Source organism: Vigna radiata, chromosome 8 (genome assembly GCF_000741045.1).
Source record: "Vigna radiata var. radiata cultivar VC1973A chromosome 8, Vradiata_ver6, whole genome shotgun sequence".
Taxonomy (NCBI): Eukaryota; Viridiplantae; Streptophyta; class Magnoliopsida; order Fabales; family Fabaceae; genus Vigna; species Vigna radiata.
Genome location: NC_028358.1, coordinates 573599 through 600038, shown reverse-complemented (window position 1 = coordinate 600038; position 26440 = coordinate 573599). Strand labels below are relative to the sequence as shown.

Sequence of the window (26440 nt, the reverse complement as noted above, 5' to 3'; positions counted from 1 at the left end):
ATTGGGCTGAGTGAAAGTAATTTGTGAAGAAAGAGTTTAGGGAGGGAGAGAGAGAGAGAGAAGAGAAAGATTGATATGCTGTTTTGCAATTTGTAAATTATTATTTCAGGTTTTTATGCAATTCTTTTATTGAAGTGTGATTTCAACTTCAATTCCTTTTATCTTCACGATTTCCTCTTTTCTTTTTTAATTTATTTACTGAAATTAATGTATTATGTTTCATTTATTCACTATCACAATTTAATGTGAATTAAAAGAAAAATCAAATTGTTAAAGTTGTAAAATAAATAATTTAATAAAAAATTAGCATTCAAGCAAGAATATAATGTGTACTTGTAACACAAATAAAACTTACCAATAATCATAATACTTAGGAACAAATAATTAAAACTCTATGGCAGTCTTAGCATTTATCATAGATGTATTTAGTAAGAATGATGATATTTGGACAATATTTTAATATTATCTACATGTTATTCCGTAATTGGTTCAAAATTATTCCATAATTAATAATAATAATCATAAACACTAACATGAATCAATCATAGAATGACAAGTAGATAATATTAAAATGTTGTAAAAAAAATATTATCAAAGTATTATTATCAAGTAAGTATCATTTGGTAACCATTGTCCTTATCATGATGGTCATTAAAATTTGAACATATAATTCAAAATATTTGAACTCTATTTAAACATATGTTTATTACTTTTTAATAATAAAGTTTGTTACATTCTTGCACTAAGACTATCAACTTAAGGAGTTAGCTTAATTTTGTGAATTATGGTGATGGTTCTTTTTCTAGTGAGTATATTATAACATAATAAATTTCTCAAGTTTTATATTTAATATGACAATGTAATGAATGAAGTCATGTTTATGGTTATTGTTGGTCAAAACTAAATGATATTCACAACAAATATACATGTGTACAAAAATTGAATAAAAGCTTCATTGGAATTACTTTCAAAAATTTGAGATTATGTAACCAAGTTCTATTTATATCACATTATCCTTTAAATATTTTAATAGTATGGCTTTAGTTAAAAGATAAATTGTTATCAACTCATCAACCTCTTTTTGTTCTTAACATATTATTTCATAATTAAATATTTGATATTGGTATACTTTCACTTCCATTTTTTTTTCTTAGCCACAACTACAATAAAATATTATAGTTGTCATGGTGAAACTTTAACGGTTCACTAATAAAATAAATTCAACTAATATTTTCTAATATAAAAAGGAGATAAATTGTTTTTTCTAAAAAAATAATTATTTTTAGTTTTGAAAAACAATTTTACAAAAACTAGTTTATCAATTAACAACATATATGTAGAATGTTTAGTTTTGAAACCTTTATAATTATTAAGATATAAGAAGATGATGAAAGAATAGAAAAACACAAAATTTTACATTTATTCGATTCTTTAAGAATCTATTCAATTTATAGCAATCTGAGCTAATATCTTACTTTAACAAGAGTTTACAATATCACAAATACACCTTAATAATCTTAAACTCTAGAACATAATAAACTTGAAATATATCTTTCAAGAATTACACACAACACTAATGTTAATACAATTGCGTTATCCTGTCACTCAAACAGTGAAGGAAATACAAAAAAAAAAAAATTACAAAAGAATATGAAAAAAATACATATGTAAGATATGCAAATTTTACATATCAATCCCAATTCAAGTAAGAGAACCTTAGAGTCAATTCGGTCTTCTTTGAATCATTATGAAAACTTGAAAATTCAAACTAATTTCTCCAAAAACTCTCAAATATCTCTTTCTCTAAATTTTTTATTTCCAAAATCATTCCCTTAAATGAGTAAGAAAGTTGAGTTTTATGCAAAAATAGTTTTCATATAAGATTAATCGATTATGTCTTTAATTTAATCGACTAATCTAATTTCATAACCAAGGTTCATTCCTCATATTTAACATAATTGATTACATTAATAATCTAATCAATTAATGTGACAATTTTATCAATAAACTTGTATATTTGAAAAATGGTCTAGTTCGCACCATAACTATTTCTAATGGATTACGTTGTGATTTAATTGGTTTTAATGATAATATACTTTTATTACTCACAACATATATAAACTCAATTATTCTAGACTCTTAACTAAGACAACATGTACCACACCTCAGCTTGTTTGGATGTCATAAAAAATAGAACCCTGAGAAGTTAAGTCCATTTGAATAACAAATATGAAACTCTTCAACAAAAACATGAATTGGACTTCCATTGTGGAAGTACAACTCAAGGATTTCTTATTGATATAACTCTGTTAAGTAAAAATGTCACTAGATTTATTGGTATATGAGAGACGTCTAAATTAGATAAATCTATCACCTTCAAATGATCAATTTTTCTTTAGATAATCATGTAATTATTTGTTCCTTAAAGTTAATTCATTGTCCTTTTTGTAGTTTTTCAATGATCAACACCAAGATTATTCTAATATCTTTCCAAAATTTCAACTACAGATGCAATGTCAAGTTAACCAGAAGTAAAAAGACAAACATAAGACTTCCAATAGCTAAAGCATACAAGGTTATTTGTGGCATTGACTCTATTATACTCTATCACCCTTTAGAGTGGAAGCCATATGGATGAGTCCTTATTTGTATGTTTTAAAGTTATAATATATCAAACATGATTTTCAATCAATTATGAATTATTTGAATCTGAATTCATTTAGTCAAAACAACATTTAATTTGTTATAAAGTATTTATATCGAGTTTAGACTTATTAAAATGAAGAAACATATGAATCCATGCACTAAAATCAAGAACAAGAAATTCATTTTGTTAGCAAAACTGCATATTCTTTATTAAAATGTTTCAACTCAGAATGTATGAACAATGAAAACAAATCAAAAATAACAAAGTAGAAAAAGGGAAAGATATTAGAGATGAAGAAGCATTCTACCTTCTAAGAGAAAGATAAGTGTAAAGGGAGAAACACCACTTTAATTTGAAAAACTTAAGATTCATGGAATATGGATTATACCTCAAAAAGAACTTTCAATTCCTGAAAAAATTCAAAAAAAAAAAAATCATTTCCATGTACTAGTTATGTTACAAATTGATGGATATATGTTAATATATGCTAACCAGAGAATACGAAGGATTTAAGACTTATTTGGTTTGATGCATATGTTAAGATTTCTAATTGATTGACTATATAGAAAATTACCAAATATAGTTTGATTTATTGCATTAGCTAATTTCCAGGATTAGTTATAGGGATTAGCTTAATTATAGGGATTGGGCAGTTTTTGTTTCTAGAGATATATTTTCTGTTCTACATGTATGGGCACACTGTAATCATGAGAAATTATCCTTGAATGTCATTTTTCAATATGGTATCACGAGCTGGACTCCTTAAGTGTGATCCACCATTTTCTTAACCTTCACTTTTTTTTTTAAAACACCCTCTGAACCCATAAAATGTCTGATAAAAACTCTACAACCAAATCAGGGTCTGTAGTGACTCCTGTCATTATTTAATCTGAAAGTGCTTTCAATGTCGGGATCGTTCTTAGCGAAACAAATTACGACATATGGTCACAAATAATGGAAATGCATATTGCAGAGAGGGAGAAACTCTCATATATTCGAGGCAAGGAGAAACAACCTGCAGAGGAGGATCCGGGTTATGAAAAATGGTATGCAGAAAATCAAAAGGTGAAGAGGTGGTTGTTGTTGTCCATGAGCCCAGAAATTGTGAAGCATTACTTACGCTTAGCCACAACCCATGAAATTTGGAGTGCATTATTTAAGGCATTTTATGATGGAAGTGATGAGTTACAAGTATTTACTTTGAATCAAAAGGCCTTTATTGCAAAACAAAATGGTAGGCCCCTCTCGGAATATTATGGAGAATTGATGGAAATTTTTCAGGAATTGGATCATCGTGATAAGGTGGTCATGAAAGATCCTGAAGATATCACTGCGTACAAGAAATCAATTGGACGACTAAGGGTACATATATTCCTTGCGGGATTAGATGGTGAGTTTGAACAAATTCGTAGAGAGATTTTACGTAAAGAACATGTCCCAGAGTTGGAGAATTCTTATGCATTGATTCGTCGGGAGGCAATACGTCAAGCGACTTTAAAAGGTGAATCAGAAAGTTCTGACAGCACAACCATGATAGCTCGAAACAGAAACTGGCAAGGTCAAACAAAAGGAAATCATCCTAAAGCGAACTCAAATATAGATAAGTCTAAGTTCAAATGCACTCACTGCAATCAGCAAGGACACACTAAGAGTCGTTGTTTTGAACTTAATGGGTATCCAGAATGGTGGGATCACAGTCGGGATCAATGAAGAAAGAATATAGCTGCAACAGTTGTTGAGGCAAAAAACATAGATGAAGCCTCCAAAGATTCCATTGCTTTGATGGCAATGAGAGGTAATGGTGGTGAGTTTTTTGTACCTATTACTAATAGCACATGGATAATTGATTCAGGTGCTACTGATCATATGACTTTTGATTCTAGACAAATTTCCACCATGAAACCATCCTTAAAAGAATTGATTTCCATTGCCAATGGTGACACAACCTCTGTTATTGGAAAAGGATCCTTAACTCTAACTAATAATTTCACTTTGGATTCTGTTTTAGGTCTTCCATCTCTTGAATATAACCTTTTGTTTGTATCACAAATTACTACATCCCTAAATTGTATTGTTATTTTTTGGCCTAATTTTTGTGTGTTTAAGGACATTCAGACCAGACAAACGATTGGTCATGGTGTTAAACAAGGAAGATTATACTATTTGGACTTGGTGTCAAAAGATTCTGGGAAGTTAGAAAGCGCTTTGACCATGAAGAGTTCTACCAAACAGAAAGAAGAAACTGAAATTTGGCTATGGCATCGTCGCCTCGGACATGCTTCATTTAGTTACTTGAAAAAATTGTTTCCTTTATTATTTGCAAAGATTGATATCTCTGTTTTTCATTGTGATGTATGTGAATAAGCAAAAAGTCATCGTGTTCCTTTTCCACTCAGTTTGAATAAAAGTATTGTTTCTTTTATGCTTATACACTCAGATGTTTGGGGTCCTTCTAAGATTTCTACTATAAGAGGATCACGTTGGTTTGTTACTTTCATAGATGACTGCACTAGAATGACTTGGTTATGGTTAATGAAGTCCAAAGGAGAAGTGAACTTGATATTTCAAAAGTTTCACAAAATGATTGAAACCCAATACAATGCAAAAGTTCAGGTTCTTCGTAGTGACAATGGTGGTGAATACCAAAGCCTTGACCTCAAAAGGTACTTGGAAGTACATGGGATTATTCATCAAACTACGTGTCCTAATACACCGCAACAAAAATGGTGTTACCGAACGGAAAAATCGACACTTACTAGAGGTGGTACGTTCTTTATTATTAAAGGCCCATATGCCTTTATCTTATTGGGGAGAGGCTCTTACAATGGCAACATATGTCATAAATCGTATCCCTTCTAGCTCTAATGAGTTTCAAACGCCACTGCAGACTCTCCTGAACAAAGTGGTTGCCCTTGGTAGTACAAATTTGCCTCCTCGTGTTTTTGGTTGTGTAGCATTCGTGCATATTCAAAAGAACCCAAACAAATTGACACCTTGGGCTTTACGATGTGTGTTTCTTGGATATGTTATACACCAAAAAGGGTATCGGTGTTACAATCCTCCAACTAAACGGATGTTTATAAGCATGAATGTTGTTTTCCATGAACAAATAATGTATTTCTCTTCGGAATCTGCACTTCACGAGGAGAACCATAAAGAACTACAGACTCTAGACTATAATTGCCAAGAATATGTATATCTTGAGAAAGACCATTTGGAGGTAAATTGCAGCAATGATAATTCTTGTGCAGATAACTTATAATCAAGTTGTACATATGAGATGGAAAATGAAATAAATGGGACTTTACATTATGAGGTGGTGACCGAACTTGGTATGACTCCTCCTATTGGCACACCAAACCAATCATCTGCTTCATGGACTCTTAATCTGGTGCCAACAAAAAGGCAACTACCAGAATGACACACTAGAGGTATTCCTAAACTCACTTATGAGCCCACTCTTTCTAGTAAGGTTAGATACCCCATGAATAATTTTGTTTCCTACCACCGTTTGTCTGAATCAAATAAGTCATTTGTAAATCAATTATCTACTGTTGCTATTCCTAACAATGTACAAGAAGCCTTGGCTGATCCACGATGGAAAAATGCGACGAATGAGGAAATGAAAGCCTTGCAACAAAATGAAACATGGGAACTTGTTAACTGCCCACCAGGAAAAAAACCAGTTGGATGTCGATGGATTTATGCTACAAAGTACAAAGCAGATGGCACAATTGAAAGGTTAAAAGGAGGGTTAGTGGCAAAGGGCTACACTCAAACTTACGGGGTAGACTATACGAAGACATTTGCTCATGTGGCTAAACTCAACATAGTTAGAGTATTGTTGTCTCTAGCAGTAAACTTATATTGGCCGTTACAACAGTTTGATGTAAAGAACGCCTTCCTCCATGGAGAATTATCTGAAGAAGTTTATATGGAACTACCACTAGGATATATGGTTCCAAAGAAGCATAGTCAAAAGGTGTGTAATTAAAGAAATCATTGTATGACTTGAAGCAATCTCCAAGGGCATGGTTTGGAAGATTTTCAAAGGCAATGACTGTTTTTGGCTATCATCAGAGCAATTCCGATCATACTTTGTTTTTAAAGAAACAACATGGTAAGATCACTGCTCTTATCATATATGTTGATGATATGATTGTTACTGGAAATGACCCTGAAGAACAGAAAGCTCTACAAAGCTATTTATTTGGAAAATTTGAAATGAAAGATCTTGGTCCTCTGAAATATTTTCTTGGGATAGAAGTTTCCAAATCAAAAGCAGGACTATTTCTCTCCCAAAGAAAATATATCCTAGATCTTTTGCGAGAAACAGGCATGGAAGAGTGTCATCCTGCTACTACTCCTATTGAAGAAGGATTAAAATTGTGTCTTGAGCCAAATCAAATACCGGTTGACAAAGGAAGATACCAAAGGCTTGTAGGAAGATTAATGTACTTGGCCCATACCAGAAGAGATCTTACTTATGCATTAAGTGTTGTTAGTCAGTACATGCATAACCCAGGAGAAAAACATATGAATGTTGTCATGCACATCTTAAGGTATTTGAAATTTGCACCTGGAAGGGGTATTTTGTTCACTAAACACACCGATTATCAAGAAATAAATGTATATACAGATGCAGATTAGGCTGGAGCCATAGATGACAAGAGGTCTACATCAGGTTATTTCACTTTTGTAGGAGGAAACCTTGTAACTTGGAGGAGCAAAAAACAAAACGTGGTTGCCCACTCAAGTGCAGAAGCTGAATTTAGAGGTATAGCACTTGGTCTATGTGAAGCATTGTGGTTAAAGCTACTGTTGGAAGATTTGGGATACCCTCCTAGGCAACCAATCCAGTTGTATTGTGACAACAAAGCTGCATGTGATATTGCCCATAATCTAGTACAACATGATCGCACAAAGTATGTTGAAGTAGACAGATTTTTCATCAAGGAAAAGTTGGATAGGAAGATTTTAGAGTTGCCTAAGATCAGAACAGAAGATTAGTTGGCTGATATTCTCACTAAAGCAGTTCTAAAACTAGTGTTCTCCAAATTTCTAAGCAAGTTGGGCTTGACTGACATTTATGTACCAACTTGAGGGGGAATGTTAAGATTTTTAATTGATTCACTGTATAGAAAATTACCAAATATAGGTTGATTTATTGCATTAGCTAATTTCCAGGATTAGTTATAGGGATTAGCTTAATTATAGGGATTGGGCAGTTTTTGTTTCTAGAGATATATTTTCTCTACTGCTCTATATATATATGGACACACTGTAATCATGAGAAATTATCCTTGAATGTCATTTTTCAATAGCATACACTTTTACAAACCAGACACATGCATAAAATATAAAGAATGTAGGTTTTATTTAGTTTTCTGAAGGAAGGATTTTATTTTTGCAAGTCAACCTTATGTATAAACTAAGTGTCTTAAAATTCTAGTTGAAATAAATAAAACATATTTTCTACATTTATTTTTTCAAAAGAATTGAAAGAAATATTTTTGGTTTAATATCTATTTTGGTCCCTCCTTTGGGAGGGTTTGTTCAAAGTGGTCCCTCTTTTTTTCAAAAGTTCACTTTAGTCCTACCTTTCGCAAAAACTGTTCAAGTTGGTCCTTTTTGGTAACGGCGTTAAGTTCACTAACGGCAGAGCTGCCAGATGTGTAATGTTTGATGATGTGGCATTGTAATTTGTTTTAAAAAATATATATAATGATGATGTGTAAATAAATATAATTAGGGTTGGGAATTAATTCTGACTATCCCTAATTACTCTCTCAACACACATTTGGGGTAATTAATTATGACTATCCCTAATTACTCTCACACATTTGGGGTAATTAATTATGACTATCCCTAATTACTCTCAAATTGGGAATTTCCATTCTAAAAAATCAAATGCAGAAACCTTTCTTCTTCCTTGTGCCGCCACCCTCATGGCCACTACCGTCAGCCGCCGTAGAAACCATCACAAAAATCCAATCTAAAAATGAAAATCTCAACCCCTTCAATCGCAACACCAGAAAAATCAAGAATAAAAATCCCAAAAGAAAAATTTCCAATTTCAAAAACCCTAAAATCAAACCCCTAAGTTCCCAATTTTTGACCCAAATTTACGATTTCAATTGGGATTTGAAATCTTCCCTATGCAAAGGCGCTGCTCGCAGATTGGAGAATGTTGCGTTTAGGGTTTTGCTCTCACAATGAGAATGCGAGGAGGGAGATGGTTTCACGTTTCTGGGTTTTGTTTGGTTTCTGGTTTTCTGCGTTTCAGGTTTAGACGTGAGGAGCTTCGCGTGATGAAGATGGTAATTCTGCAGATGCCATGGAGGAGGTTTTGTTGTGTTCGGTGGCTTGAACAAGCAAAAGCAATGGCGACACGATGATGATGCGATGGTGGACTGGGTGGCATTCTGCGTCATGGCGGAGTTTGTCTGAGTTTTAGGTGATAAACGAGAACGATGGTAGTGGTGTTGTGTTTGGGAGATTGAGAGAGTGGTGGTGGAGGCGTGTTAATCCGTTGGGAGGACGACTCTGCACTGGAGATTTGCGTTTCTGGCAAGGAAGATGGAAGCCGGGAGAGATGGTTATTTCGGCGAGAGACTTTCGGAGGCGGCAACGCCGGGAGGCAAACTCTCTGGTGGTCCCTCCATTTTTTAATCCAACCTTAATTATATTCATTTACACGCCATCATTATATATTTTTTTTAAAACAAATTACAATGCCACATCATCAAACATTACACACCTGGCAGCTCTGCCGTTAGTGAACTTAACGCCGTTACCAAAAAGGACCAACTTGAACAGTTTTTGCGAAAGATAAGACTAAAGTGAACTTTTGAAAAAAGGAGGGACCACTTTGAACAAACCCTCCCAAAGGAGGGACCAAAATAGGTATTAAACCAAATATTTTTTTAGAATCTCCTTTTAATCCCTTTTGCATTCTCTTTTTTAACTTTTGTAGTAACTTTATCTTCTTGTAACATCAATTTTTCTTGATTAGGAATCACATCATATACTTCCATAAACAAATTTTCATGTTAAAACTCTTTGGAACATTTTTTCATATTTATACGTCTTTCAATATTTAAAAGTAATTCAACAAAAATAATGAAACCTAAGACAAATCCACATAAAAGAATGATACAACCTTTAATACAAAATTTTAAGACAATGTATTTATGCTTTTTATTATATGTTGTTAAACTTTTCCATTCATACTCAATAAGAGAGACTCATAGTTTGATTCTTAACAATCTCTTATTTAAGTGTAAATATCTTCATATTAGTATATTCCTTCGAGGATAAACATTTCAAACCACGACTATTTTTTTTCCTGAACTTTTGTTAAGAAGACTTTTGACATAAAAATTATAGTATACTCATTTAAGTTGTTCATCAAAACAAACATTCAACTTTAATATTGTTAAATGGTCTCTTAAGAGAAAATTCAACCAAAAGATTCAACAACAACAAAACTAAGTTAAATCCACAAAAAAGACTAACTCTATATTCAACCAAAAACCTCAAAACAATAGGTCAATGAGTTATATTATTTATACTTTAACAAGTTAATAATATATAAATTTCGAGTTCAAGTTTTATATATATATATATATTCTATTAATATAGTTTATTCTATATTTAAAGCAATATTAAATAGATTATGACCCGAATTAATTAATTAATTAATAGATACAAGTCATTATTACTTATGATATAATAAGATAAAGTCAAGTATTTCTACATTTAAAAACTAAAAAATATAAGAAGGTTATTTTTCGAAAATAGAAAAAACAAACTAAATAAATACGAGAGTATATAGGAAAAAATAATAAATAAAATGGAAGATAAATGTATTTGATTACAGAAAAATAGAAAATGGACAAATATACAACGTACGGAAATAAGCGATGAATAATTATTTAGATTTTTTCGTTTTTATAATAATTTTCACCTAATTTCTTCTACTCCGAAGGTACAAGTACAACGTTAACCATGCTTCTTTTTAATTTTTCACCTGCCAAATACAACATAAATATAGCAAAAAGAGAACAAATTTACTCATTTGATTTTATTTTATAGCTAATCATTTTATTCCCATATTTAAAGAAACTTTTCCTTTTTAGTTTTGATTTTTTAATATAATTTCTGTAATCCTTAAGTATTTATTTTTTTATAAGGACAAAAAGGATAGAAAATTATATTCCTACAAACTAAAAAAAATTAATCATATTTCTAGGAATTCAAGCATCATTTCACAGAGGGGAAACCTTTAGTTTCTACGAATTTGGATTTGGGAAAATAGGTTTTCTGTATTTGATATATTTTAAAAAAAAAATCTCAATAAACTAGGATTTTGGGAAAATGGCTTTTAATCAAGTTTCCTACAAAACCTATTCCATAATTGAAATAAAACCTTTACTAAAGAAAATAACATGTTACTTTTATTAAATAATTTAATGTGATATCAATTAAAGATTTTGGTAGAAGTAACCTATTATCTTTTTGATGTCTCACATTTATATAAATATTATCAAGAATACAAGTAATAATAATAAAACAAAATATATAGTTCTTTGCAAGGGAAAAAGCAACAATTTCGCGGCCCAGAAATTTCAAAACTCAAAATTGCAGTGTTTTTCCCGCTTACCCTTCTACCCATTTCCTTCGATTCATCCATTCACTCTGCAAATTTCTTCTTTTTCGCTCTCTCTCTCACCGCAGAACAGACCGATCAATTTGTTATCGATTTATTCCACACAGATATGGCTACTCGCCGCGGCAGCGGAGACGACGGCGCCGCCGCCGTCCGTCCCCGTCCTATCTCCGCCTCTCGTCGTTTCCCTTCCCCTTCTCTCCTCAAAGAAAACTCCAACCCTCGCCGCTCCACCTCCCGCTCCAACCCTTCTTCCCTCAAAACCCTCCCTCGCGGCCGCAGTTCAAGCCCCTCCGATCTCTCCCGGGCCTCCTCCCAAAAGCCCACCCGTGATCCCACTCCCAAGCTCACCACACAAAAATCCAAACTTTCTACCTCCAACGCCCAGAAGCTCAAACTTTCCACCACCACCACCATTTCCCAAGAACCCAACGATGGAAGTAGCAACAATAGCAACGCGAAGTACCCTAGCAGGCTTCACGAGAAGCTCGCTTTTCTTGAGGGCAAAGTGAAGAGAATAGCTTCGGATATAAAGAAGACCAAGGAGATGTTGGACATGAACAACCCTGATGCCTCCAAGGTGATTCTTTCCGACATTCAGGACAAGATCTCGGGAATTGAGAAGGCCATGGTTCATGTTGTTTCCAATAAGGACAGTGAAGGTGACACCCACGAAGAAGACAAGAAGTTGGTTCAAGGGTCGATATTGAAAAATGAGGAACTCGAGGCGCGTCTTTTCCCTCACCAGAAACTGCTTCGGGAGAGGACAGTGGTTGCTGAGAGTGTTAAGGATAAGCATTGTTTGGAAAAAGAGAAAGTGTTGAGCCCTGTTGAAGATAACTCAGTTGCGGTTGAGTTTTTGGCCTTTATTGATAAGGTGAATGCTGGGGAGGAAGTGAAGGAAAAGGGTGGTGGGAATGGGGGCTTCAGTGATCCGAGGAACGGCATTGATACGATGCTCACGGCGAATGAGAAGCTTGAGGAGTTTGATGATCAGGAGAACAAGGAAGGAGCGGTTGTGGAGGAGATGGATGAGGCTTTCAATTTTAGGCTGAATGAGATTGGTAACAAGGTTGCTTGTGGTGGGTGGTTTGTTGCGGAAGGTGAAGCAGTCCTCCTGACTCACCACGATGGTTCTTGCAGCTATTATGATATTGCCAATTGTGAGGTATGCGTTCTTCATTTGTTGCAGATTCTGAATGTCAAATTGTGGAGAAGTGTCATTGATTTGGTTTTAGGAGTAGATCTTTTTAGTTGAGAATGAAATGATGGTCAAAATAGATGTAGGTGATCATTACATGGTTGATTATAGTTTCCTGTTTTTGCTTTTGTGGCCATCTATATTGGACTTTAGTGATAGGATCTGAAATTAAGAATCTTCTCAATTAAAGATACTAAGAGAGGATTGAATGACCTTCTTAAAATTTCAATTTAGTGTTGTTAATTTTGGTCTCCCCAAGTTCATTTTTGATTTGAACGTAGATAGCGGTGAATACTGTCGTAGGTTATTTGCACTTTGGTTATTTATGTCTCATTATGTGATGCTATCAATTTTCAGTTTGTGTCGGTTCAGTTTACTTTGAAACAATAATATGCTTACTTCTAACTCTTTCCTAAAGTGCTTACGAAAAAAAGTTATTAAAAGCTTGAAATGATGCAAAAGCTTGAAATGATGCAAAAGCTTGAAATGAATGATTAGTTAAAAAAATTATAATTAGTGCTCAATGTTGAAAAATGACCCACGTTTAGATCTAATGGTGAAAAACGTAATTAATGGTTCATATGGACCCGTAGAGTTTCAGCAAGTGTCTTTAATTGTTTGTCTCATCAAGTTCTTTTTTATTTGAACGTAGATAGTAATGAATACCGAGGCAGTCATCCACATGATTGTTGATTATCATTTAGTACTATATTTCTTGAGGGTCTCCAAAAGAGATTTTGAAACGAGAAAAAAATAGTAACATTGGAATTGTTTAAAGAACAAAGAAGCATTATTTTTTCTTAATTCTTTCAGGAAAAAGCTGTATATATGCCACCTGCAGAAGTTTCACCCAACATATGGAGAGATTGTTGGGTAATTCGTGCCCCTGGTTCTGATGGTTGCTCTGGAAGGTTTGTAGTAGCTGCATCTGCTGGCAATACTATGGATTCAGGATTTTGCTCGTGGGACTTTTACACCAAAGAAGTGCGAGCTTTGCAGGTAGATGCTGGAACAACCTCCTCAAGAATTGCACTTAGACCCTTGCCTAACAATGTTGTGCAAAGAAGAAATTCCACCTCTGGCATTGTGGCGGCAGAAGCTAAGCAGTGTTGGTACAGGCCCTGTGGACCTCTCATTATCTCAACTGCCAGTTCACAGAAAGCTGTGAAAGTTTTCGATGTTCGTGATGGGGAGCAAATCATGAAATGGGACGTTGAGAAGCCTGTTCTAGCCATGGATTACTGCAGCCCTTTGCAGTGGAGGAACAGAGGGAAAATAGTGGTAGCTGAAGCTGAATCCATTTCTTTGTGGGATGTGAACTCACTTACTCCTCAGTCTCTGTTCTCTATTCCTTTGGATGGTCGAAAAGTTTCTGCTCTCCATGTGAACAACACTGATGCAGAATTGGGTGGAGGGGTTCGCAAAAGGTGAGTTTGTTTTAATCTTAACTTCTTGCTTCTTGTCTTTATCTAAAATATTCTGTTTCTGTCTTCTGAGGCCACTCTTTTATTTATTTGCCTCTTAACAGCTCGGTGGCGTGCTGCCTTTTTATTCACGAAAACTATATCTAAGTTACTTTCTGTATTCGTTCTTTCTACTGATAGCACACAAACCGGCACATGTTTTAGCTATCTTGTCATTATATCAAAATTCCAGTGTTAGCCTGATAGTTGCAATTCATTTTGTTATTTGTTAAGAAACTGGAAGATGCCAAACTTAGATCAATTTCATCGTTTCCTTGATGTCATGTTCTCCAATCAAATAATATCTGGATAGTTCTTCAAATTTTGTAGAGCATTATTCAATGTTGGAAAGAGCATTAAATTTTCTTCATTATAATTGGATAACTTTTGGGAAAATAGAAGGGAATTTTAATTGCTTTTTTGTCTTCCATTCTCATCTAATTTCAAAAAAGTTATATACTGTTTTCTGTTTCTAAATATTTGTATAGGAGAAATTGAAAACATTTTTTTTTACAATGTGATATGTTGGAAATTAGAAATTGAAATAACAGAAAATTAAAGAGCTAGCAAACGTCCCTAAAGAGCTTGGTTTTTAGTCCCTGAGGAAAAAGGAATTTTCTTTAGTAGTTCAAAATTCATGCACTTTTGCTAGCATTTTTCCCAATCATTAACCAAGTTTAGAAATGTAACATTTCAGAATGAGTTCATCAGAGGCTGAAGGAAACGAGGGTGTGTTCTGCACCTCAGATTCTATCAATGTCATGGACTTTCGCCAGAAGTCTGGTGTGGGCCTAAGGATATCAAAAGTTGGTGTGAATGTGCAGTCAGTTTTCTGTCGTGGTGATTCTGTCTTCATTGGTTGCTCCAACACAAGCTCAATGGGAAAGAAGCAATCAACAATGCTGCAACAATTTTCATTGCGCAGACAAGGCCTGTTCACCACCTATCCTCTCCCAGAATCCAATGCACACTCACACCATGCAGCAATCTCCCAAGTCTGGGGTAATTCTGACTTTGCGATGGGTGTTTGTGGTCAAGGACTATTTGTGTTTGATGCTGTCAAAGATGATGCACTAAGGGTTCTCAACACGGATCACTCAAGTGCTCAAAGTTTTAGAGAAGTTATTGGCCCAGATGATATGTACTGTCCTTCCTTTGATTATCTTGGCTCTCGTGCTCTTCTCATATCAAGAGATCGACCTGCTATGTGGAGGCATCTAATAGTTTGATAGTTATGATTAATTCTTAAGAATTTGTCATTGTGTGCTGTTTTTCTTTTCTTTGGTATGCCGAGGACTGAAGTTATACTTTAGAGGGAATTAATTATGTTAGATATGGGTGCTTTGGTGTTGGTATTTTATGCAATAGGTGCAATTCCAGGGTGACCACTTGTCACTGATATATGTCAAGCCAATAGTATTCCTTGACTCTGTATATTTCAATATTCAATCTATTTATGCATAAAATGACCATTGAAAAGCTTATATGCATCATGCTGAATGAGCTGAAATTGATCCTTAATCATTTAACTTGGCATTTCAGATACATTTGGTTGAGAATATGCTACACCAAGGCACTCAGAAGTCCTGATAAAAAAGGGGAATCTAAAGTACAAGAACAGAAGTGCCATTTCACATATGGTGACACAATCTTGTTCTTGTAATCACACGAATAAATATTCATTTTCAAGTCTGTATATAAATTCACTTATTGGAAAAGGTATGATGTGTAAATAAAATTTAGGATTTCACGAGATTATTATTTTTTTTCTTTTTGTTCTGATTAGTTTGAATATATTTTTTTCTTCGCACTTGAGTGAAATGTTGATGTTAAATAAAATCATTTATTTGGTTGGTTACAAAATTGTAACATTACCAAGTGCACTGTGTATTTATTTATTTTATTTTAAGGGTCTTGTTTACGTATTTAGTGTTTTTATTTTTATTTTAAATTTTGATTGAACTTTTTTTATAGTGTTAAATGTGATCGAACTTTTAACAGTCACAAATTTCACATTAAAAATGTAAGTTATAAAAACGTAATGTTACATTTTATGAATGAATGAAACCAACACTTTTTGACTCAGAAACAATAAAGGAACACCATTGACTTATGGCATAAGTGTTTAGAAGATCAAATTTTATATTAACTGTTAAACTTCCATTCTCATTTGATTATTAGATAACTATTTTCAACTCACTTCTACAAATTAAATCAACGGTTCCAGTTTTCTTAATTGCAATTTACAAAACATTGGATACATGATCTTCTTCAACCCCACATTCTAAATCAACAAGTTACCAATGATGCTGATCTAGAACATGAAATCCAAAAGCTGTCAGAGCCAATTCACAAGACAAAATGCCATCTTTTATGCATTTTTGTTGGCACTAAAATTGGTTTGTACTTTCCATTGATACTTCAATTAATTGGTATCCAATGCACGGTGAGGGATGTGACCTTCAAAATTTTATTCCCTTAGGGCAATTGCAAGTCTCTTTCACAGGACAATCTGTGCACACCTGTGAGAAAATCATTTCAGTTGTCTGAGTCTATATCACGAAAGGGTAGTGGCACTGCTTTCACTGCCCTGAAATGTCCTACGTTGTTTAGATGTTCATTCTCCAATCTGTAGTGTTCATGCAGAAATTGTCAAATTCAGTGAATTTTGTTCACCATTTCATGATAAAACAAAACAAACAAAAAAGTCATTTTGAGAAAGTACCTGTAGAAATTCCAATGCCCTCTTCGAATAACCTCAAGTGAAGCTAAAAAAAAGTCTAGTAGCCTTCTTTGAACAGGTCCTACATTTAGGTGCGTGATAGTCTCCACCCAAGCCACTCTCAGGACAACATTCAATGCCTGAAAAGTGAAATCCAACGCCCCTTTGTGATCAAAAGACTAATACATGATTCTAACATTTATGCAACAAAGTGGTGAAAGAGTACTTACAATAGACATGTAGTATATGCTTTTGTTCTTCAGAATTAGATCATCTCTTAGCCAAGGGTTTTTGGAGTTGGGATTGAAAACCCCCCAGTCCTTGACAAAATCCCAATACAATTGGTAAACTGTGGCCACCCCAGAAGTGATAAAGACTATAGCAAACCATAGATTATTATCTTGCCTGCCATATGTCACTCTGGCTCCTGCTGCAACCATTGCTGAAACATACTTCCCCATGTTGGCCAAATGGTTAATATCACTGTCATCAAACCATCTTCTTGCACACTGGTCATGTGGCATTCAAGTACCATGTGTTAGTTCACAACATAATGAACTGTCTAAAAAATTTCAGCCATGTCACATTATAAATTGTGATGAGTCTTTCAAGGAGGATCACATGAGATCTGAACCTAATGTATGTAAGATATTAGAGACCACTTTCAGCCCAAAACCTTAAGAAAATGAGTTTATAGATCTTCTACCTTATATTGTTCAGTTTTCTTATTCTACTCAATATAGAACTTAGACTTATGTTTATCTTTAGATTCCCAACAAATTGATACAAATTCTATATATTATCATGCATCACCAAGGGCATACCTGCAATGCACGCCACCAATATGGCAAAAATGATATGAGATAGGTTATTTCTACGTACAGCCTTCCAGAATGGCAAGTCTCTGGGTGGTGTGACTTGAAAACTCTAGCAAAAGTGTGACAACCTGTTGTTTCCAAATGCCTTAGCAATGGAATCTGAAACCCATAACAGACAATTTAATCATGATTATTAGTATGCATATTTGAGAAGCAAAGGGAAACAAAATTAACTTGTTGTGGGATATGTAGTAAGATCACCTGGCTAGTTAGTTGGTCGGCCATAAAAAAGTCTACCAGAAGAACCTGTAGGAATAATAAGCTAAATTAGAAAACACTACAAGCTCAATCTTGCACTTAGACTACATGCAATGTGGCATGTCAATGCATCCAACTCTTATATATAATATAGAGAGTTTTAACATGGTAGGTATAACTTTTCTAAAAGTTCAATAAGTCTAACATACATTATGCTTCTGATTGAATGACAGTATAAATTCCTTTCACATATCGGTGCCTAGATTTTCTTCTCATACATGGAAGAAGTTTACCTTATAAAATGGAGAGCAAGCTATGTTGCGAATAACACGGATGAAGCAAAAACGAGTACGGCGATAAAAAATGTCAAATGGGCAAATGAGAAGGCCTACAAAGAACTGAAAATGGAAGTTGATAATCAGCACACAAAGATTTGACTTGAGCAACACTACATATAAATTCTATCATAAATCACTGTATGGAGTTTCAAGCAAAAGAATGGTATTTTTCTCGTAGTAACATGGAAAAGCAATGGCCATTGGACTAACCAGAAAAAGAATTCCTGGAATAGCATCAACTTGGCTAGGAGAAAAACCTGCAGCCCTTAGAAGCAGGTGCATCACCATTGCCCCAAACACAGTTGTCATGAGAGTGGTGCACATCAGAAATGCATCTCTGTGTCTCAGTGCTGTGCTTGGTGAAAACTCAAATATGAAATTATGGTTGATTCTGGTACTCTTCCACATGTACAGATTGCATCCATACATAAACAGGTGTAGGCTTAGTAATACAAACATGCTGCACAAAAAATCATTGTAATATAAGTTTTCTTGCTTTAATTTTTCAGCTTAGATGTTTAAGTAGTTACTAACTTAGTAGTCCTATTCTTAAAGTAACATGACTTAAGTCATTTCAAGTAAAAATACACACTATGTTCTTATCTTCTAGCCAAATGATATCATTAAGGTCAATTCCTATATAATTAAGATATTATTTGTTTTGGAATGTGTAACTCTGTTACAATTTTGGTTTAAAAGACATCCTTGAAAATTGTAAATAATATTTAAACTCATCTCATATGGTCATGACATATACAAATGAGTTTATGAATCTTTTACCTTATATTGTTCATTTTTCTTATTTTTAATGTTAGACTTAGATTTTCTTATATTCTTAGCATTTATTATTGTTTATGTTTGAATAATTTAGATAAAGGAAGAAGGATGTTGAATAGTTTTGGTTAAAATGACGTAAACAAGGGTCATTTATGAAGTAAATTGAATAGAAAGCATGCATTTTATCACCTTGAAACAGGGTAAACTGCATCCATATATGCTTGCTCTGTGTTGGGAGAGAATATACCACACAAATGAGCCAAGATTACGTATACACAACACAAGGATACAGAACAACCTGTACTCAACCCTACAGTGGAAGTAACGTAGAAAAATCAATGAATTGTTAGAAAAAGAGGAAACAAAAAGTTGACTTAATGAAATTATATTAGTGGGGTTCACCACTCTTAGTGGCCACTCACTGGTTGCAAATTGCAATACACTTCAAATTTTGGCATCTATTCAATTATTTTTAAGTGATGCAGCTACCATTAGGCAAAAAATAATGGAGAGTATTTTTTTTTTGTTTATATTTTTATATTATGTTCAAATATATTTTTAATTGTCAATAAAATATAAATTTTAATATATATTTTTTCTTTATAATAAGTTGTTGTTAATGAGAGAGAGGCATTACCAACAAGGAAGGTGACCATATGAGAAGCTTTTGGTTGTTGTTGAGGTCTTAAAAACTTCATTGCTCTTTTCCTATCATTGTTGGTAAAGTGCTTTGTGAATGTGCATTCCACTTCATCCATTAGTCTAACAACCTTTACTCAAAAGTATAGTATTTGCATATAACACCAATTATTAATTAGTACTATAGTGTATCACATTCTCCACTCTAACAATTTGAGAAAAGGATCAAATAATAAAAAAAATATTAATATTTGATAATTTTTTTTCTTTCTTTTATTCCCTTCCTAGGGTTTATATCATGGGAAAATAAAGCATACCTTATCAGAACTAATGAAATGGGATCTCTTCACTTCCTTCAAATAATTTGTAGAAGCCTTTTGACAAGATACCTTTTCAAATGCCAATGTTATAGAGTTAATTAAGATCATTTCCAAAATAATTATTATAAAAAGAGTAAGGATAACTTGACATACCAAGTGGAAAAAAACATTCATTTGACGTGTTAAGTATGATTAAATTTTAAAATTGTGGACTGATATAGTCTGTAAAGCTAGTAAAGATAGATTCCACACTGTGTCAAATGAATGTTAAAAATCAAAACTGTATCAAAGTATTATTATAGTTATAAGAATTAAAATTTTCATTGATAACATGTCATGGGAAACCTATACACTTTCAATCTCAATATCACCTATTCTTAATATTTTTTTTCATAAAAAAATACATTTATGTATTACATATAAATATATATAAAATTTCAGTCAAAAGTATGTTATTTACACTCTTTTATAAGTTAAAAAAAAAGGACACGAGCCAATAACTATAAAGAAGAAAGAATAACACTGTTTTTGTGTTTGGAAATTAGGTTTGGTAACATATGGAGTTGAATATATTGAGATAAGTTGTTATATTTCTTAGTACCTTCACGTGAAGAATATAGCCCACAATTGCAAGTTGGTTTCAAACGAAGCGTCATGAATAATGTAACAAAATACTAATTTAATGTGCTTTCATTTCTCTTTACTCTTCCCATAACTAGGTTGAGTACCACCGTAGACTATAGTAACACCAACAACATTAACTATGTTTACATACACAAAATGTAACTGAAAAACGAACAAACAAAACACACTTGTTTTGTTACCATATTTAGTAAAATAAAATATAAATTAGTTCGTCCTCTCTACATGGGTAAGATATTGTCAGTTTTAGATTAAACTTTCACAGATTTATTTTTGGTATCACTCCAAAAAAAACCTCTTATTAATGGAGATATTTTATGTGTATATAAATTCATAATGTCTATATCTTATTTTGTCTAATATGAGATTTTGTTTGTATCCTAACAAAAACACTCTTAAATTTAAATTTAAACGTAATCTCTAATTAATATGACTAAGGATCATTTAAAAATGGTATTATTTGAAGAACTAAAGAAAAGTAAATCACTTTTATGTGATATTAGGTATTTTTGTTTTATATAGACATATAGTGTTGCATCATGTTTATGAGTGTGATGGAATTATACCTTGTCAAATTTCTTGAGTATCTTGGTGAATGCTACCATATTCAACGAACTACAAAGAAGATAGAATATGTGGTTAGGAACAAAACTAGTTTCCACATGGGTAATAAAAATAAAGGGACTTATATGGTAGGGTATGACCTATTTATATATATAATGCCATTTAATGAAAAATAGATATATTACGTGTTTATTGGCATGAGCAAAAGCTGAAATTGATACGTAAGAATTGCTTTGCACCAAGGAAAAGTTTCATAGTCTCATTGCATCTTTAGGATGTCATTGTTCTCGTCATGGACATCATGTAAAGTTGAGAAGAAAGCTAAGCTATAAGGTTGAGAAGAGAAAAAAGATGAAGAATTTGGATTATTTTTCTCCTTTATTTTGAAGCATGCATGAGTGTTGGATGACATAAGTTAAGGATTATTTGTAGAAATTTAGGTTATATATATCCTAGGAGAAACGTGTTGGACGATATAACCTACCTATCACACCAACCTCTATCTACCAAATCATTCTTTTTCTTTACGTGGTATAGTGAAACTACTCCATGCAACTCCACACTCCATTACTCTCATTACAAATAGAATAAAAATAATCTTAATTTCTTATATGAATTAAACTTAAATTTTATATATATATAGATTACCTATAAGTTTTGAGAAGACCAAGACCTTTATAGAGCTCTACAAAAGCACTTCTAATCATCTTCTCAGCACACTGAATTTTTCTCTTGTTGATGAACTCTCCTCCACACCCTGCTGCTTTCATTGGACTGTTCACCAAATCCTCCCACAGCATGGAAGTAACCGCCGTTGGAGTGGTGGCCGGAATATCAATTCTTATGGCCATTTGAGGCTTTCCTTTCTTTGTCTTCACCCTCATTGCTGAGTTCACAAAACTTAAACCATTCCTTTCCAACGTTGAGATCACTTCATCCATCTCTGAAACCTCTGAATCTGATGAATCCTTTCGTTTTCCAACACTTTCTACATACACAAATAAATATAATTAACAAGTTTAAGCTTAATTCATTTTAACCAAATCGTAAAATTATTCCTATATTTAATTTATCTTAAATTTTCGAATTAATAATACTCATGAAATTAATTATGTTAACAATTTTTTAACTAATTAAGTATATTGAAAATTTTATCACGGTATATGCTAATAACATATATTAATTCAGCTTGCAAAAGATAAACCACCATCTAATTAATAATCAAGAACCCAATGTTAATAATACCAGTTCATCATTTTTCTTTTAATCAAATTCAATATACATACATAATATGTAAACTATACAATAACATAAATAAGAACATAATTACCTATATTTGAATGAACCAAAAAAAGTTTTAAATAAGAGGTGAATTCGATCGTACTAAAGATTCTTTGATTTCTATATTAACTTAAATGTATTTCTGCCTCTTAAAATATAGTTTTTATTTTTCCTAAGCATAAGTTATAAATAAATAAAATAAGAAACAAAAAACCATATTTTAAGAGGCACACACACACAAATTATTATTAAGGAGATTTTCTTATGATTTTATTCTTCACTTTATTATCTTTTTAATCGAATATACGATAGACAAAACAACTTATATCACAGATAAATCAAACTTAACTAAACAACGTTCTTCAAAACAAGATAAACTTTTATGTTTTATAAGAAACCTCGAAGCTATATATTACTAGCGTGTCACATCTAGTGAACAATTTTCTTCTACATTTATTACTCAATTAAAACTAAAGGTTTATCTATTTGTTTTCTCAAAATTAGTGAAATTTTGCATTTAAGAAGAAGAGCATAGTTCGGAAGTCAAATCCATTAAAATATATAGCATTCCATTTATTATTTGTTTTAGCAATTTCATTACCATTTTGTCTTTAAATTTTTTTTTATAAGAAATTGTATATAAATTATTATTATCATTATATAACCTTTTTCTTTTGAGATTTCGTTAAACTTTTAGATTCTTCAAAAATACACGACTTTAATACTATATTAAAAAACTAAACTTTAAATTTAATTAAATTTTATAAAATTAGTTTGTAACGTGATTGATTTTATTTTTAATCGATACGATATTTCGATCGATTTCGATCGAGTAAAAAAAATGAAAAATTTGTTTACCTGAACCTTGACAAGGAGAGTGGGGGAAAATTCCAATATTTGAAGGTTTGAGAGAGTGATTTTTTCTGCATCTGTTACTGAGAAGTTGCTTAAGTTCCATCAATATGTTAAGCTGCTTGTTCAATATTTCTCCTCTTTCAACAAACTCAATCTCTTGTTTCTTGTAGAATTGGTTCACCTTGTTAAGTTCTCCATCAAGCTTTGCAAAAAACACTTGCACCTCATCTTCTTCTGCAAACAACTGTGCCAGTTCAGTTTCATACACTTCTTCCCTCTCTTCTGTTATTTTTTTCTTCACCTGTAATAATATCAAGATATGAATTAACTCTAACTTATTTTTGCAAATTCAATTTATAAAAAATATATATAGGTATTTATGAATCTATATTTCCAAATTATAATTTTAAATAATTATATATACGAGTTTATATTCATGAAAATGTAATGGTTTCGTGAGGGTGTGTATGCAATAGTGTTCCCACTATCCATTTTCACCTTGATTTCGTGAGAGAATGAGAAACTCCTGAAAGCAAAAGCAGAAAGAAACTTGCTTTTTAGCCCTTAATGCCATTCTCACATTCTCCACTTTCATCTTTTTTATTTATTATTTTAAGGATAAGATTTGATACGGAACCCAATTTCAATGTTTTACGTATAAAAATATATGTAATTTTTTTTAATAAATTTTATTATTAGTATTTTCTCTCAAAACGCCAATTCTCTCTATTACCTTCTGGTTTTCCTATAGCACATTACTGATTTTTGGATCATAATAGATTAACAAAATCTCACTTTTTCCTTACATATATATTATATTATAACTTTAACATTTCTTAATCATAAAATAATGGATTTATGTTTAGATTACCAGCTATTCAATAATCAAAAAGCTTAACAAAATCAGAGTCTAATCACGTTTTTTCGCCACTGTACGATTTTTGGATAATAAAATAATGGATTTATAGGAGGTTAAAATTAAAAGTTATATATTTAATGATCAAAAGATTAATAATCACATATTTTTTCACCATAAAAGAGAATAGCTTTAAACCTACCAATGTTATACACCACGTTCCAAACACATATAGATCATTGACTCTTTTCACTTTTTCGTGGTTCATATTCACCAGAAGCAATTCACGTGGCTGTTATATTCAGGTAATTTCAAACCCTCTTAGCCATAAAAAAGTTACTTGAATTATGTTAATTAATTTCCTACAAAATTACCAGCTAAGTAGCTTTGCATGAGCTATAGTTAACTTTAAATATATGTGCTAATTAATTAATAGCCTCGAAGAAATTTCACTGTCTAAAAACGATGTCATTTATTTCTCCGTTTCATTTTTCTGAAAAACAAAGTACATGATAAAGATAAAACAAAGACGAAGACACATAAAATCATAAACACACGCAAAGGTTTTATACAAACAGAAACACAAACATGGAAAACAAGACAAACCAGAAAACACACATGCAACATAGTTTACCTGAATGATATCTTGCATGTTGTTGTTGTTGTGTGAATTGTAGAGGTTGTTGATTAGGAAGCGAAGAGAATCGAAAATGGAACGACCAAAGGTTTGTTTGGGGGGCTGTGATTGGTTGAGAAGTGTTTTGAGTTTGATGATTTTGATGTATTTCTTGAGCTGTCGGTAGTTGACAAAGGCCTCCTTCCATTCTGGTATTAGTTGAGCTTCAAGCTCCTTTGAGAATTTCACCATTTTTGGGTTTAGTTTGTGGTGAGAAGAAGAGGAAGAGAAGAGAAGAGTTTGAGAGATTGAGAATGTGATGAAGGGGGGATTTTATAAGAGAAGAGCCATGTGGAAAACTTTTCAAAAATGCTTTACGTTTGCTTTTTCATACATGCTTTCCATTACTGTTTGCCTTAATAAGAAGAATAGGATTAGCAAACAAAAATCACATGTTTGGAATATCTCAGACACTTTTGAAAAAAAAATTAAAATAATTTGATTAGAGAATTTTACAAATTAATTTATGCATAAACTAAACTATTATTTTGTTTTAAGTTATAGAGAAACTATTTTTTTTTCTTCTTTAAAAGTATTAATGAAGAAACTTGTCTATGATTATTTAAAATGAAGTTTGTTCTTGCAAGGATTGTAAGATAACTTCAACGAAATTGAGTTGCGCTGTTTCCTCTATCTCTTTTTTAAATATATATTCAAAGGTTGGATAATTAACAAATATTTAAAGACTAAATTTTCATATTTTTCAATGGTGCCTTCATCTCATATCTTACCTTAAATTAAATGTAATGATAAGTTTGATGGTCATCACTAGATGCTAACTAAAATTGTTTCGCATCAAATTGTTTATATTATGATATCGAATACTTGAATATATGATTAATATATATATATATATATATATATATATATATATATATAGAGAGAGAGAGAGAGAGAGAGAGAGAGAGAGAGAGAGAGATTAAGTGTTAGAGGCTTAAAACAAATTAATGACCCGTTATTTAAAATTTATATTTTTATGTAAAATTATTTACTAAATTATTAAAATTAGTTTTATTTAATATTTATTTTTTAATAGCTAATATGATTAATATTTATTGAAACATTGATGATTTTAAATAAATTTATATTACTTTTAGCTTTGAGAAACTTCTTTCAACTAAAATAACTTTTATTTTGAGAAACTTCTTTCGACTAAAACAACTATTATTGGAATTGTTAGTATTATTCTATAAATTATTTAAATATTTGTAAAAGGATATATTTTTCTATATAATTAAGAATGTTAATTGATTTATCATTTTCCAACCCTATAATTTCTCTTAAAATATTTAACTATGAAAATAAATCAAATTTGTCAAGATTCACCAAATTATCATATTTTAAAGATTTTTTAACATTTAAGTTTTTTTTTCAAAAGTGTAGAATTTAGTGGCTTTAATTTTTTAATATTAAATAAAACCCAAAAATTTATATTATTACTTTTATCATATCTATATTATTAGTAGTTTGTTCATTCTAAACACTCACTTATATTTTCTAACTCATTTCTTATCTATTTTTATAAATTTATTCATAGCTCTTTTTTTTTATGCAATTAAAGCCTTAACTTTTCTCTTCTTCTGAAATTTTTAATAGCCTAATTCAAATTTTATAATTGACATATATGTTTATTTTTATATAAAATATAAAAGAAATTATAATACATAAAACACTAATGGTAAGTATATAAAAAAAAATAAGTTAAAACAAAA

At 31.9% G+C, this 26440-nt stretch overlaps 2 protein-coding genes across 2 annotated transcripts; one reads left to right on the top strand and one right to left on the bottom strand.

Moving 5' to 3' along the window:
• The first annotated feature begins 11238 nt into the window (after positions 1-11238).
• On the top strand, positions 11239-15466 carry LOC106772663 (KIN14B-interacting protein At4g14310). Its single transcript, XM_014659202.2, has 3 exons — positions 11239-12486; positions 13333-13946; positions 14680-15466. Exons 1-3 carry the CDS (start codon positions 11428-11430, stop codon positions 15209-15211), a joined length of 2205 nt encoding a protein of 734 aa, XP_014514688.1. The 5' UTR covers positions 11239-11427; the 3' UTR covers positions 15212-15466.
• A 702-nt stretch (positions 15467-16168) lies between these two features.
• On the bottom strand, positions 16169-24991 carry LOC106772740 (phosphate transporter PHO1). The gene is made up of 14 exons (XM_014659316.2): positions 24687-24991; positions 23200-23497; positions 21709-22048; positions 21063-21111; positions 19852-19923; positions 19533-19665; positions 19085-19205; positions 18329-18578; positions 18074-18178; positions 17784-17828; positions 17529-17681; positions 16935-17213; positions 16708-16844; positions 16169-16611 (listed from the first exon to the last, which is right to left on the bottom strand). Exons 1-14 carry the CDS (start codon positions 24918-24920, stop codon positions 16521-16523), a joined length of 2307 nt encoding a protein of 768 aa, XP_014514802.1. The 5' UTR covers positions 24921-24991; the 3' UTR covers positions 16169-16520.
• Positions 24992-26440: the final 1449 nt, after the last annotated feature.

What these genes read in the sequence shown, in the direction of transcription:
- LOC106772740 (XM_014659316.2), bottom strand. Translation starts at nt 24,920, where the DNA reads ATGGTGAAATTCTCAAAGGAGCTTGAAGCTCAACTAATACCAGAATGG. An exon ending in GGTCTTCTCAAAACTTATAG is followed by an intron (nt 21,112 to 21,708) that starts GTAATCTATATA and finishes TCTTCTTTGTAG; the next exon opens with TTCGTTGAATATGGTAGCAT. An exon ending in GCATATACTACATGTCTATT is followed by an intron (nt 16,845 to 16,934) that starts GTAAGTACTCTT and finishes TTCACTTTTCAG; the next exon opens with GCATTGAATGTTGTCCTGAG.
- LOC106772663 (XM_014659202.2), top strand. Translation starts at nt 11,428, where the DNA reads ATGGCTACTCGCCGCGGCAGCGGAGACGACGGCGCCGCCGCCGTCCGT. An exon ending in ATGATATTGCCAATTGTGAG is followed by an intron (nt 12,487 to 13,332) that starts GTATGCGTTCTT and finishes TAATTCTTTCAG; the next exon opens with GAAAAAGCTGTATATATGCC. An exon ending in GGTGGAGGGGTTCGCAAAAG is followed by an intron (nt 13,947 to 14,679) that starts GTGAGTTTGTTT and finishes GTAACATTTCAG; the next exon opens with AATGAGTTCATCAGAGGCTG.